This window comes from Callorhinus ursinus, unplaced genomic scaffold (assembly GCF_003265705.2).
Source record: "Callorhinus ursinus isolate GAN/ISIS: 27379988/994484 unplaced genomic scaffold, GSC_fseal_2.0 scaffold5, whole genome shotgun sequence".
Lineage (NCBI taxonomy): Eukaryota > Metazoa > Chordata > Mammalia > Carnivora > Otariidae > Callorhinus > Callorhinus ursinus.
The window spans coordinates 67,362,642-67,376,292 of record NW_027397067.1 but is presented as its reverse complement, the minus strand read 5'-3'; the positions used below and the strand labels follow the sequence as shown (position 1 = coordinate 67,376,292).

The 13,651-nt window shown below is 45.4% G+C and overlaps 1 protein-coding gene across 2 annotated transcripts in view; it reads left to right on the top strand.

Moving 5' to 3' along the window:
- The window catches only part of WASHC5 (WASH complex subunit 5), a 59,878-nt gene extending 46,286 nt beyond the window's left edge, over positions 1-13,592 (top strand). Inside the window, exons 24-29 of one of the 2 annotated variants that reach the window (XM_025871101.2) lie at positions 143-246; positions 1,054-1,183; positions 2,478-2,574; positions 5,791-5,944; positions 8,998-9,085; positions 12,019-13,592. In XM_025871101.2, coding sequence (XP_025726886.1) covers positions 143-246; positions 1,054-1,183; positions 2,478-2,574; positions 5,791-5,944; positions 8,998-9,085; positions 12,019-12,075 — 630 coding nt within the window. In that variant the 3' untranslated portion in view covers positions 12,076-13,592. The other variant, XM_025871102.2, reaches the window with a different exon arrangement.
- The last annotated feature ends 59 nt before the right edge of the window (positions 13,593-13,651 follow it).

Here is a 13,651-nt window from a genome sequence, read left to right as displayed (position 1 = left end):
GAGCCAGTCCAGGAAATCCTTAGATTTTCCTGTAGAACATAGTGATCCTTCCAGTAAAAAACGGTCATCTTCATGTTTGCCTCCTCGCTGTCACCTGGAAGCACTGTGTGTTCTACCTCTTCTTCCTCTTGCTTGTTCCCAGGTGGGGCAGATGCAGATTCTGAGACAACAGATTGCCAATGAACTCAATTATTCTTGTCGGTTTGACTCCAAACATCTGGCAGCCGCTCTGGAGAATCTCAATAAGTAAGTGCCGGTATTCGAAACAGCCACCCAGGGGCCTGGATTATTCATTATCCATTAGCACCCCAATTTCTTCGGTATTTACCCTTTTACAACCTTTTCAGGTAAGAAGGCTCTCTGAATTTAGAGCCTTCCTTCCAAGGGATAACCAAATCTGTCTGTATAAGCCCCCTTCCTCAGTCTTGCCCCTTGGTCTTCTCGCTCTCTCTCTCTCTCTCTCACTCACTCATTACTGATGGGTTCATTTATTCAGTCAACATCTACAGATCACTTAGGACCCATCAGACATTGTGCTAAGGACTTGCACAGATTGAGAAAGCAACTGTTAACCAAAATCCACACCTGGATTTCCGGAGGACTGAGTCACTGACCATCCGAAGAGCTGTTCGAAGTGTGCTAATTACCAGGAGTCGCTGTGGGCGCACGTCCACGAAGTACGGTCATATATCCTCCATCTCCCCAGCGACTCGCTCTCATTCCCAGCCTCTACTTAAAAATAAGTAATCTTTTCTTGCCAGTCAGTAGTTCAGCGCTTTTGACAAAGCAGTTACTGAAAACAGTTCAGCCAGTTCATAAAAATTGGAACGGCAAAAGCATTCGATTTAACTCCAAAAGATAAAATATTCTACGTCACATTTTCCACTTAACAACCAATCACAGGTATGGAAACAGAATTAGGAGGATCAAGCCCTCATTTTACAGATGAAACCGAGGCCCAGAAAGATCACATCGTAGCCTGTGTTAACTGTTGTAGGAACGGTGTTCATCTCTAACGTTTATCCCTGTTCTGTTTTGTCTTTCCTCGCGGAGGGCTCTCCTGGCAGATATTGAAGCCCACTATCAGGACCCTTCGCTTCCTTACCCCAAAGAAGACAACACGCTCTTGTATGAGATCACAGCCTACCTGGAGGCGGCTGGCATCCACAACCCGCTGAATAAGGTCAATGATTCGAGTATGGAGTGGAATGGCAGGAGATGGATGGTCCCCGCGGAGATCTGGCCCAGATAGCAGATCACCTGCTAAAATATTGGGAGAGCCTGGGTTCTAATCCCAGAATCTCCATTCTCTTAAGCTCCCTCCCTTCCTGAGTTCCAGTTTCCCACGAGTGATAGGGTGATCACACCTTCCCTGCCTGATTCAGGCCACGGGAATCAGGTGATACCGTGTTTGCCACAGTTCCTTAAAAAGTGAGATACTCTTATCTGTAGGAGATCAGTTTTAGGTTTATCTGGGGTTTTGTATTTGAACTGCTGCTAAGTGATGGCATTGATCCTTGGGACCCAAAGATGCTTCCCTCGTGGCTGACAGTAATCACAACCATAATCTGGGGCCACAGACTGTCTTCTGCAATTCTGACTTCCAAAAACCTCTGCGAGCTGAAAGGTTTTTCTCCAGGTTGGTGCCAAATCTCATTTGGTGGCAAAACTCGTCCCAAACTGACATAAGGCTGTTTGTACTTCAGTGAATATTCATGTTTTGATGCAGAAATACTGATGACTTTGATGATAGGCTGTAAGCCTAGACCCTCTATGACCTTTCTAAAATCTGTAAAATAGCAAAGCTATACGCTCCCCTGGGTTTTGGACAAAAGCTAAGAAACTAAGTGGCAGCTAACATTTTATGAGCACTCCCCTCGTGCCAAGCCCTGTCAGCCCCGGCTATGGGTGACGTCCCATCATCCTAGCAGCACCATGAACCATGCCATCGTCGGGTGAGGAACTCGAGGCCTCTGGAGGCCCAGAGGCTGATGACTTCCCCGGGGCTCCACGCGGGCGAGCGCGGGAGACAGGCAGTCTGACCAGAGCCAGGGCTCCCAGCCAGAGCGCTGCCTTGCTCCCTGGGGAGTTGAGGGAGGGAGGGCGATGGCCGGGTATCCCCGACTGTACCGTGTGCGCTACAGCTAGCAAGGAGACCGCTCTGCGACATGTCCCATCCTTTCCCCTCTCCCTTTGTGAATGACATGAAGAGGATTCGAGGGGAAAGTAACTGCTCATCTCCAAGCAAAACTGTTCCCTTCCCAAAAGGGCTCGTTTTTATATAGGTTTTTATGTTTGCAGGGGTTGGTGGTATTACATTTAACTCTGCAGGCAGCAAATTAATGCTGAACCCTCCCTGTTTTCGGTAGCCTGAAGAGCAAACTGAAAGAAAACGGAAGCTTTCCATTTGAACATGTGTTCCGCAGTCTTGTGCCTTGGGAAGAAGCCATCGATTTTTCTTACCTTTCTCTTTCCAGATATACATCACAACAAAGCGCTTACCCTACTTCCCAGTTGTCAACTTCCTATTTTTGATCGCGCAGTTGCCAAAACTTCAGTACAACAAAAACCTAGGTACTGTATGACATTCCTTGCAAGAAGTCACAGTAACACGGTAACAGTGGATTAATACCTCACCAAAAGCTCTTTTGTAGGGAGAGTGCTGTGTCACCGACGAGATCTTTCCTTAGTCAGAAGTGTGTGGAGAAAATGCACGTCTTTGGGCCTGTGAAGTACAGTGTCCCTTCATGAGGTGTAGACAGTGGATTTACCATTAACCAAATATAGTCCACCCTTGATTTCCAAAGATTAGCCAACTTGTAAAATGTGTGGGATCTTCGCTTCTCTCCTTTCTTTAATGTTTAGGCAGCTGATCGTGGTGTGAGAGAAACTTCCTTTGGTTACCATTCCAATCTCATAGGTGGCATGTGCCTCCCGAGTATCAGGAGCCGCTGTGTGAAAAGTAACAGCCATAACCAGTTACTTTACAATGTCTACACATGTGATGACGTGTGAAAATATTCGGTACAAACGAGCTATCAAAGCCTTTCAGTATGTTTGTCCTGGCCAGGCACATCGCCCTATTTTTTTTTCTTGCCATTGATCACTTTATCTTACTATTTTTATGAACACTTTTCTAATAGCTTCCCAGGTCCTTCCTCTGCCTCTAAACTTTATATCAAAGTTGAGCTTTGTCAAATCCGCTATAGAGGTTTATTTACTTTAAAAATATTATAGGAGCTTTCCTGTAAATGTGCTGTTTCTTAGCCAGCAATTCCAAAATGATTTCTTCCTTGAGCTATTTCCCCTTCTTATTTCATAAGCTCTTTAAGGATAAAGATGTGGAATCTCTGTAAGGTTTTTATCCTCTCATTCAGAAATACTCCTCGATTCCAGACACAGCTCCCATAACAGTACGTGTCCCTGCCACAGAATGCAGAGCGTGGTGGCTCCCGTCAGTACCACTGCAGGACTGACGGACGGACGTGAGTCCGGATTCTGGCTCGACCAGCATTCACCTGTGTGACTGTGGCCAAGTTACGTAACCTCTCAGGCCAACCCGATTTTCTGAACAACCTAATACAGTTCCTGGCACGGAGCAAGCGTTGCCCTGACGCTAAGTCCTTTTCTGTATATTGGTCAAAATCAACGTAAAGAACCGTCCCAGGGTCGACTTAGGAGTTCATTTCAAGACTCATTTGTTCCTCTGTTGTCTCTGTGTTAGAACTAAACAAGAATACGTGACCCTCTGTAATGATGGATTGTCAGTGCATGAAGATGACCCTGTCTTCATAAAGACTATTTGTTCACTGGTCTCATTCTTAGGTAGTATTTCTTTCATTATATAGCTGCTCATAGGAAGCATTTCACTATTCCGTCGAATTCCAGATCTTTAAACAAAACAAACTTTTTAGTGTCCTAGAGATGCATCTATACCTGACTACAGTTCTTTTCATGAATTAGAGTGATGTGTTAATCTGGGAAGCAAAATTATGATAAGTAGGACTAGGAAGGGACATCAGGGTGTTTGGAGACCCAGAAAACACGTATTTAACCCTGCTGAGGATTGCTCTCAGGACTGACCTAAGAAACACCTGCCTGCCTTGGTCTGTCTTTAAGGCAGAATCTCCGTGGGGCCACATTCAGAGAGGAAGCTTTTGCTGTAAGCGTCACTGCTATTCTCCACCTGGAAAAGGTCATCTCTCCCTGTTCTGATGACCATCGTTGTCTCGTCCAGTGGGCATTGAGTAAATTCAGAGTTGCCGAGGCCCAGGTTAGGGAAATGAGGATAACTTGTTTGGGCATCTTCTGGTTTAAGTAAGGGATGGCCCAGCCTTCACAGGAACCCAGATGCGGGATCTGAAGGCCTGTCTAATGCCTTTCTCCAAAGTGGTGTCCATTTTACATCCCACCAGCTTTTGGCAATGTTAGTCTTTTTTAATTTTAACTGTTCTAATGGGGGTGTGTGTGGTATCTCGTAGTTTTCATTTGCCTTCCCCTAATGATTCATGATGTTGAGCGCTTTTTGGCCATTCTTTCTATCTTTCTTTGTTAAGTGTTCAAGTCCTTTGCCTGTTTTTAAATTAGGTTGATAGCCTTTTTTTTTTTTAATCACTGAGTGGCAGGAGTTATTTATATATCATGGATACAAGTTCTTTGTTAGATAGTGTGAGTTTTTTCTCACAGACTCTGGTTTCCCTCTTCATTTTCTTACTGGTGACTTTAATGAGCAGAAATGTTCAATATTGATAAGGTCCAATTATCTATTCTTCTTTTATAATTGTCCTTTCTATATCTTGAGAAATCTTTGACTAACCCTAAGGTCATAAAGATATTCTTCTATGGTTTTTTTTCTAGAAGCTTTGTGGTTTTAGCTCTTACACTGAGGTCTGTGGTCCATTTAAAATTACTTTCTATGTACAGCATAAGGATATCCAGTTTCAGCACCATTTATTGAAAAGGTCTCTCATTCTCCATTAAATCATTTGGATATTCGTGGAAATTCAATTGTTCCTATAAGGGTGGGACTATTTCTGGTTTTTCTCTTCTCTTCCATTGATCTCTTTATCCTCATGCCAATACTGCCTTGATTACTATAACTCATTATAATAAGTCTTGAAATCAGGTGATGTAAGTCCTCCAACCTGGTCCTTTTTCAGCATTGTGTTTCCCCTCAAAGACCCTAAGCTCTAGCTCCTGTTCCCCCTGCAGCCATCTGGGCAGAAGGCCGCGGTGTCCAGATTGGGGCAGAAATCGTTAGTGCAAAAGCCAGCTTTGGCGCTCACTCACTCCCCACATTTCCTTCTTCCACTGTCTAGGCTTCTGCAGATTCTTTTACTGTATAACGTTCAACATTGTGTTTAAAGATACTTCTTAAATATGTTATCTGGGGTTTAAACCGCTTTCATTTAAGAGAGTGGTTCAGCGCACCTAACGCTACTGTGCGGCCACTAACAGAAGTTGCTTATAGGTAATGTTCACCTTCTCATTTACCTTCATTTGTATCTTTCAGCTTTCCTACAATGGCACGTGTTACTGTATTAACCAAAAGAGACAGTGGTGGTGATTATAAAAATCAGCCACCATTTTATGATGTTGAGTCAGACCACTCTGACCCCAGGCCTAATTCAAACTGGAGTCCAGAGTTGTCATTCCCTCCAGATAGTCATCTGCCGGCGGTGGCGCGGTCCCCAGACATTTTGACATTCACAGACATGCCCACTGGATGAACACCACCAAAGGAAAGCACTTCGCTGGGTGGCCTAATTCCTCCTTTGTCGCTCCTTGCAGGAATGGTCTGCCGGAAGCCTGCCGACCCTGTGGACTGGCCGCCACTCGTCCTGGGACTGCTCACCCTGCTGAAGCAGTTTCACTCTCGGTACACCGAACAGTTCCTGGCACTGATCGGCCAGTTTATCCGCTCCACAGTGGAGCAGTGCACAAGGTACTGAAGGAATTGACGTTACAGAGGGGGCTAGGAACCTTGCATTCCAAATTCCTCTTATTATCTCCCTAGTGCAGATGGGAATTGGCAGCTTTACCCTGCTGTGCAAAGCAGCTTTGTTTGCAGCAACTAAAGGTGCACCCGTCCTTCGTCACCCTGCTGGGGGAGCCCCCTCGGTGCACTCCACAGTGATTTGGCAAGAATGAGCGAGTCGTGACCAGGATTAGTGACCCCCACGGGGAAGAGAGTGCAGGTCTGTTCCTCTGCTGTTCTGGGCGCTGTGCTCAGAGCTCAGGGAGCCTGGGCCATCCGGTTGGGCCACTGGCCTGGGATGGCCCCATACCCTTCAGCGGGAGTCAGGGAGTATGTCCGAGTCAGAGCCTGGGCACAGCCTGGAGTCGCGGCGTAGGACGAAACAGAAATCACACAGAAGTTCCTATTGGATACAAGGCTCGTAGGCCTTTTTCCTACCCACCCCCCCCCCGCCGCCGCCATGTGGCTTTTCTGGGATAGAAAAAAAAGTTATTTGCATGAGATGCCAGGTCCCGAGCCTCCTCTGTTACTCTAAAGGGTCCGGCCCCTAAATAAATTTCTCTGGCATGTTGTACATCCAAAGTCTGGAAGATTACCACTTGGTCACTTTGGTCAACGTAACTTAAAGACTAATGGGAATGACCTTCCAGAACAGTCCTCACCAGACATGATTTCAGAGGCCATTTAACCTTCCACCCAGGGCGTGAATCAGTGCTGAGGCATCCCTGGCAGGAGTCCTCCTGGGATCCGGCCATCAGTGAGGCACCATCATCTCCCACGGCAAGGCCGGATGCTGGTGGCGATGTGCCCAGCCCTGGAAAGTCGCTCATTGTGACGTGTGAAGAATTTCATCCTGTCTCTGAAATTTCACTCGTTGTGCCTTCCTCTACGCTCTGTAATTGGAATGAATGCAGTCTCCTACCTTTCCCTCACCCCACATTGTGAACGTCAGGCTGCTGCCTTAGGTCTTCTTTTTCTTTAGATAAGCTGCTTCTACCCCTTCCTGTTCACTGCGCTGTGGCTACTCACCATGTCCGACCTCTTCTGGGGGTTCCACTTGGCTGTTGACCCTCTTCTCTACATTTTCTCTGTGGTTTCCCAAGCTTGTACTGAGATTCCAAAAACAGCCGACCCCTTTGAGAGGACCGCCGGGCCCCCACTGGAGTGTACCGGTGGAGTGCAGGGCAGCTAAAATTGCAGCTTCTTGACACCCGTTGGCTCACAGTGACCTTGCGTTCTTAACTCCTGACATCTCTTCCCCAAGAGCCTCAGTCAGTAGAGTTCTTCCCCACCTTAGTTATGGACTGAACAACAAACACACACTGGGTGTTTTTCTAGGACATCCGGTGAGACTCACTTCAAACAGCACACTTCTTAACAACTGAAAATCAGAAGGTAGCCCAGAAGGGTAGGGAAGTCTCAGAGATGAAACTGTAGCGATCACAGAATGAGGTTGGTTGCAAAGGAATGCAGGGGGCACCTAGAAACCTAGTGCATCTGGGCTCCGGACTGTGGAGAGGGAGCCAAGGACCACAGTTCAGGCCGGTGTACAGGGAGATTGGGAAGAAACCTCCACACCCACCACCCCAGCTGTAGCTCCCCATCTGTCAGGAATTGGCAAGTCCTTCGTCCTGGTTCTTCTTCACTGACGACTACCAAGTGTGGCTGTGGCGCAGCATGTTTCTGGGGACCCTGAGAGAGTCCATCAGGAGGCTGGTGTCACTGCAGCTCTGGGTTTCTGATCCGGCTAAGGGAAGTGACATAAGGAACCTGGGATGCATGGAGGCTCTTTCCCTGCCCTCGCTGGGAGCAGAGCAAATAGAAACACAGCCCTGGCCACACACTGAAAGATCCAGAGCAATGGCAACTTTTCCAGTTGTAATCACTCTTCAACCTTCTTTTCAAGAGCAAGATATCATCAGGGAAATAAATCAGTAATCCAGTTGCATGAAATCCTTTGTTAATCAGAAAATGCCAGTCTGTACCTAAATTGGAAATAATTTTAAGAGTGAAAAGTTCCTTTTTGATGTGAAGAATGTGAGCTCCATAAGAAGACTGTCACCTACTTTGCTGCATTCCCAGCCCTAGAACAGTGCTCGGCAACACAGCAGTTGTCTGAATGAAGGAGGGGGATCCCATACAGAAGGTTATTACGCGCTGTGTGTATTTGACACCTGTGTGCAGGTACAATCACAGATGCTGGAAACAGATAAAGGCATGACCCAGGCCCTCAAAGAAACCAGCATACAAACAACTGAAAATTTAAGAGTCCTGGGGGCAGATACTAAGTATGATGAAAGCACAAGAAAAGGCCACCTGCCCAGAGGAGTCAGGTTAGACTCCCAAAGGAGGCCGAACCCACGCTGGAACTGGAAGGATGCCTAGAAGTTTACTTTCAAGTCCACGGGCGGAGCAAAATGTAGCCGCGAAGACCCGTGGGATGGGGAGGTGTGGCCTGTTCGGGGATGTGCCGGCCGATGAGATGATCGCGAAGCGCTGAGCAGGTGAGGGAGGGAGGGTAGGGGGGCCGGCCGGCGGCCGCCGCGTGCAGGAGGCCCACGGGAAGCGTTCGGCGCACACTTGATCCTCTATCTAGGTCGCGTTCTGAAGATCTGCGGGCAGGACGATGATAGGAATCAAGAGGATGTTCCAGAGATTTGCTTCTCCTTTGGCTTCGCTTAGTACTCTGTCGTGGGAATTCAGAGGATACAGCTGTAACCGAGGGTTAAGGCTTTGCCGATTTGGGAGTCGGGGTTTGTGCTCACAGTATTTTCTGTTAAAAGTCAGAACAGAGACTTCAGGGGAAAACCCCAGGCTGACAGGACGGGCTCTTGTCTTAATTATTAACTTCTATTTGCCCCTAGCCCTTAGGCCCTATAATTGAGGAAGTTGTACACAGGAGAACCCTCATCTCATTAACAAGGGCTTCAGTGTTGAAAAAGCAAGTGAAGAAGTGAGTGGACTTACCCTGTCTGCCGTGCGCAAAGCAGGGGCTTGATCCAGACTGTTCTCCGTTGCAGCCAGAAGATACCCGAAATGCCTGCGGATGTTGTGGGCGCCCTTCTGTTTCTGGAGGATTATGTTCGGTACACAAAGCTCCCTAGGAGGGTAAGCACCAGATACTACGACTAAAGCCCTTTCTGTAGAAAGATGGCATTCCGGGTGGCCCTGCGCCCGTTGGGAGCGCGCCCCACTAGCTCATCGGGCGGCTGCGCGAGCGCCTGCTCCGACCCGCAGCTGGGAGGGCGCCGCCCTCCTCTGTGCGGTGGGCGCCTCGCCACCTCCCCGCCGCCCTCACTACGGCGCCCTCGTCCTGCGAGCGGCGCACCCGCTCCCGGGCCGCTCCCGGCGCGGGGGCCGTGCAGGAGGGTGCAGCCGGACGGGAGTCCGTCGGGGGCCGGGGCAGGGGACTAATTGTGTGGTTGGTGTTTTCTTAAAGAATGGTTCCCACAGCAGGTTGGTTGCACAGCAGGTTTGGTTAAGTTCGCAACTAAAGTACTTGGCCAGGGTTCCCAAAAATGGCTTCGTTTTACCCTCTAAGATATTCTTTCCTTTTCCTGTCTCACTAGTAGTTCCCCCTTGTAAGTTTTCGCTCAAAATGCAGAGCTTGGTACTAAAATATTAAAGACTATGTCGATAGGTTCTGAAAAGCCATTCTGATTTTTAAAAATTAGTAGGTTAGGGATCAAAGATACTTTTTTAAATAACAAAAGCCAAAGACGATGTTTTAAAAACTAACTAGCAACATCATACTTGGTGAAACCAGCAGCATTGCCATTGAAGTCCGCGCCGTAACCGTAATACGGCCCTGCTGACTCCCGCTGCTGCTTGTGTCGCTCAGGTTCAAGGCAGTAAAACAAGAAGTGACAATTTAAAAATGCATAAAAAGAAAACAAATTTTATTATTTATTGAGGATGTAGTTGTCTTCCTTGAATCCCCATTAGAATCATGTGGAGAACTATTAAAATAATAAGCGTCCGAAAAACCTGATTAGACAACGTACAATGTAAATACACTAATAACCAATTCAAAAATAGGAAAAAGATCCCATTTGTAGAATTAACAAATAAATAGTCAGGAATTATAACCTCTATAAGAAAGACAGTTTAAAAAAAATAACAATTTAGAAAAACCATAAACATTTTTTAATTTTTCCATCTCTCTGAATGAGGAAACTCAAATAGTATTTATTAGTTTAGAGGTTTAGTGCAGCTATGATCAAAATCCAGATAATTTTTTTACCTGGGAGGGGTGAGAAATTTTTTAAAAATTTTACAGAACTCAGGCCAAAAGAATTGTTTTAAAAAGAAGATATTAAAACTACCAAATATTTAAAAATATTGTAAAACTACAAAAATCAATAGTGCGGTACTGGTATGAAACCCAATAGATGGATCAATAGACCAGAATATGTAGTCTGTAAACAAATCCAAGCGCATACAGTAGCACCTGAGGAAAAGTAGCCTCTCAAATGAGGGGAGAAAGGAAATATTTTAGTCAACATTGCTGGCACAGTTCATTATGTGGTTAAAAATTAGCCAGTTAGTCTCTTCATACCTTCCATGTATCAAAATAAATTACAGATCATGTGGAAAATGGAACCAACAAATGCAGACATTTTACACAAGTATGTATCAGCTCTCAGAAATTTCTAGATAAACACCAAAGGAGGAAACCATAAAGAAAATTTAGAGATCTGATCTCTTAGGAATGCTGAATGTAATGAAACCATTCTGTCAAATGTCTCAATTAAAAAAAAAAAATTGGGGAAAATATTAACAAAGGACCAGTTTTCTTGATTTATAGCGCGTTCTTCTAGATGAACAAGAAAAAGATAACCAATCCAGTAGAAAACAAAAACAAAACAGGCAAGAGATAGTAACAGGCAGTTTTCAGGACAAGAAATACAAATAGCAAATAAACATTTGTAAGAATGTTTGACCTTAATTCAAGAGTCACACATTACTGTTTCCACCAACCCAGTTTTTTACTCCAATTGGTAAAAAGTTAAATGTTGGACTCCCACTGCATGGAAGGGTTTGGAGAAATAGGACTTCTCAGTACTGTCGATGGCAGTGTAAACTGTTTATCCTATGGGAGGGCAATTTGGCTTTATTAAAAACAAACAAACTTGTCATATACTCAGCTGGTCCCAGCAATTCAACTGCCTGGAATTTATCTGCTGGGTATATGTGCAGAAGTTCACAAAGATAGGTGTGCAAGGATGTTCGTAAGATTTAGCAAAGGTCAAGGACACAAGATTATGTGATCCTAGCTTTGAGTGTGTGTGCGCCCACACGTGTGTCTGTGTAAATTAGAGGGATTCATTATAGAATAATTATCAGGGTTAGTTTTCTCTAGGGGATTAAGATGAGTGATTACTTCTTTTTACATTCCTCTGCATTTGCTAAACTTCCTCTAAAGTAGCAGCTGATACACCTTTATAATCAGAAAAAACAAACACTGCTTTTTTCAGTAAAAGTAGTATTGCCGGTACCTTAGTGCCAGTACATTATTTAAAAATACCCATTTCTAGCAGTTGGAGGTCACCTGGCTCTACATTCTACTCTTTCACCCTCCCCCCACCCCCCTCAGGGCTTCCTCTAAGAACAGTTCAGGAATGCATGCTTTCCAGGCCCTTCTTTCCTCCTCTTTCCCCACTCTGGCCTGTCACTTGCGACATGCTCTTCTTCCCCGAGTGGGTCATCAGTCCCTTGTGAGGTGACCTCAGATGACCTCTTCCTACTTCCCGGAGGCCTGCGCATTCCTAGCAGATCCAAGTGCCTGTGAGAGCCGAGGATGAGGCAGGGAGCGCTGGACAGCATTCCCTCAGATGTCAGCAGGGCCGAGAAGTTAGACCCCAGGGTGAGGAACAGCAGAAACAGAAGCTAGCAGTTTCAAGAGCCGCCCAGCTCTGTGAATCCAGCGCTCCCGTGATTCACCTTGCTTCAAAGCATATTTTCATTTAACTTTCGTGTGGAAAATTCTGAACTTGTTCTAACACTATGAATAACTTAACTCTCCTGTTTCATTGTTTCAGGTTGCTGAAGCTCACGTGCCTAATTTCATTTTTGATGAATTCAGAACAGTCCTGTAAATTTTTTTTGACATCTCCTTCTTTGATGAAAGTATCGTCCTTAAATCTTCCCGTTAGTAAAATGAATTTAGAAGCGAAGAAACTCAGCTGCTCATAGAATTGCATTTTTTTTCCCTTAATTGTGGGAAACATCAGATATTCTGAGTAAGATGTATCTCACGGCACTACTTGATATAATTAATATTGTTTAAATCATGGTATTATATGCAATTTGTATCATGTAGAAGCAGAACACATTTTTGTACTGCCTCTTATAAATGCTGAATGTAATGGTTACGTATAAATCCATTTAGTTTTATGTTCTAAAGAACTATTTGTGCAATTCCAGATTTTCAGTAAAATAGTATTGCAAGTGCCCAAAGTTCTCCTTCTGCCTGTAACTACAAAGTTGGGTATTCATCCTGTAAAAAAAAAAAACACCTTTTCTGGAAGGGAAGACACGTGTCAGGCCGGTCCCGTGGATACACCCACGCCAGGCTGGCAGGCGCGTGGTGATAGCACACACTGAGACCACACAATCTGTGGACCATGTACCATGGGAATTTCTTGGTGTCTGAGGCTCACTGTCCTCGTCCAATCACAGAGACCCTGGGGGGTTCTCAGCATTCCTTCTGTAGGTCTCCCCAACTTCAGCTGCTCCTTCCATCCTTCCCTCCTTCCCTCAGTAACCTAAGCCCCACCCCGGCAGTCCGGCCTCGTTGAGGCTGAGCACAGGATCTTATAAAAGTGAATTGTTGCCCAGCACGTAAGGAGTTTGGAAGTGTCGCCCACCAGGAGGCTGTTGCGGTGCATGAGAACTTGCCAGCCATGGCCGTCCTACAGCCACATCTCAAAAATAGCTTGCTGTTTTCCATTCGTAATCCCATAACTGCATGAAGTGAGATCTTTGGTCCTCTGTGAAAATGGCTCTCAAAGAAAGCCAGCTGCTGTTAAATAGTCCAGATCTAAGAAAGTGAGATTTTTAACCAGAAGAGTGTGGGATAAACTAGAGGGGACTTTCACAGAACCAAGCCCACCATATGCTGCTAAAACGAGGCAAATAGGTACGTGACTGACGCCACGAGGGATTTGGCTAGTGACCAGTCTTCAACGGAGATAACTGGCAAGGTGAAAAAGAGAAATTTTTGTTATAAAAGCTTTTTAAGTTCTTTCAGCCCTTATCATCATAATCTGAAGTAGTTACGTAACATTCCAGGGTATCTGTTACTGCTCTTTCGGGGGGAGCAACTTTAGTGATATTCAGGGATTTACTGAAATTTCATAATACCTCTCTGATGTCCACAGTCTCTTCACATATACTAAAACTCAGTGAATTCTGATTTCTAAGCATTATGCCAGATACTACGAGTGCTTCTTTGTTCATTCACTGTCCCTTTAAGTAATCCTAGCCTGGCTAAGTCATGTTATGTAATGGAACTTATGAAGCCCTAATTATGTTCCTGAACGAAGGTATTATTTCCAAAGAACCCAGAGGAGAACCTTAAAGTTGCCTCGTAGGATACATGAGGAAAATAAAGTCCAGACAACTTCCCCGACATCAGTTTTTAAGGCAACTTTTTAAAGGCAACTTCCCCGA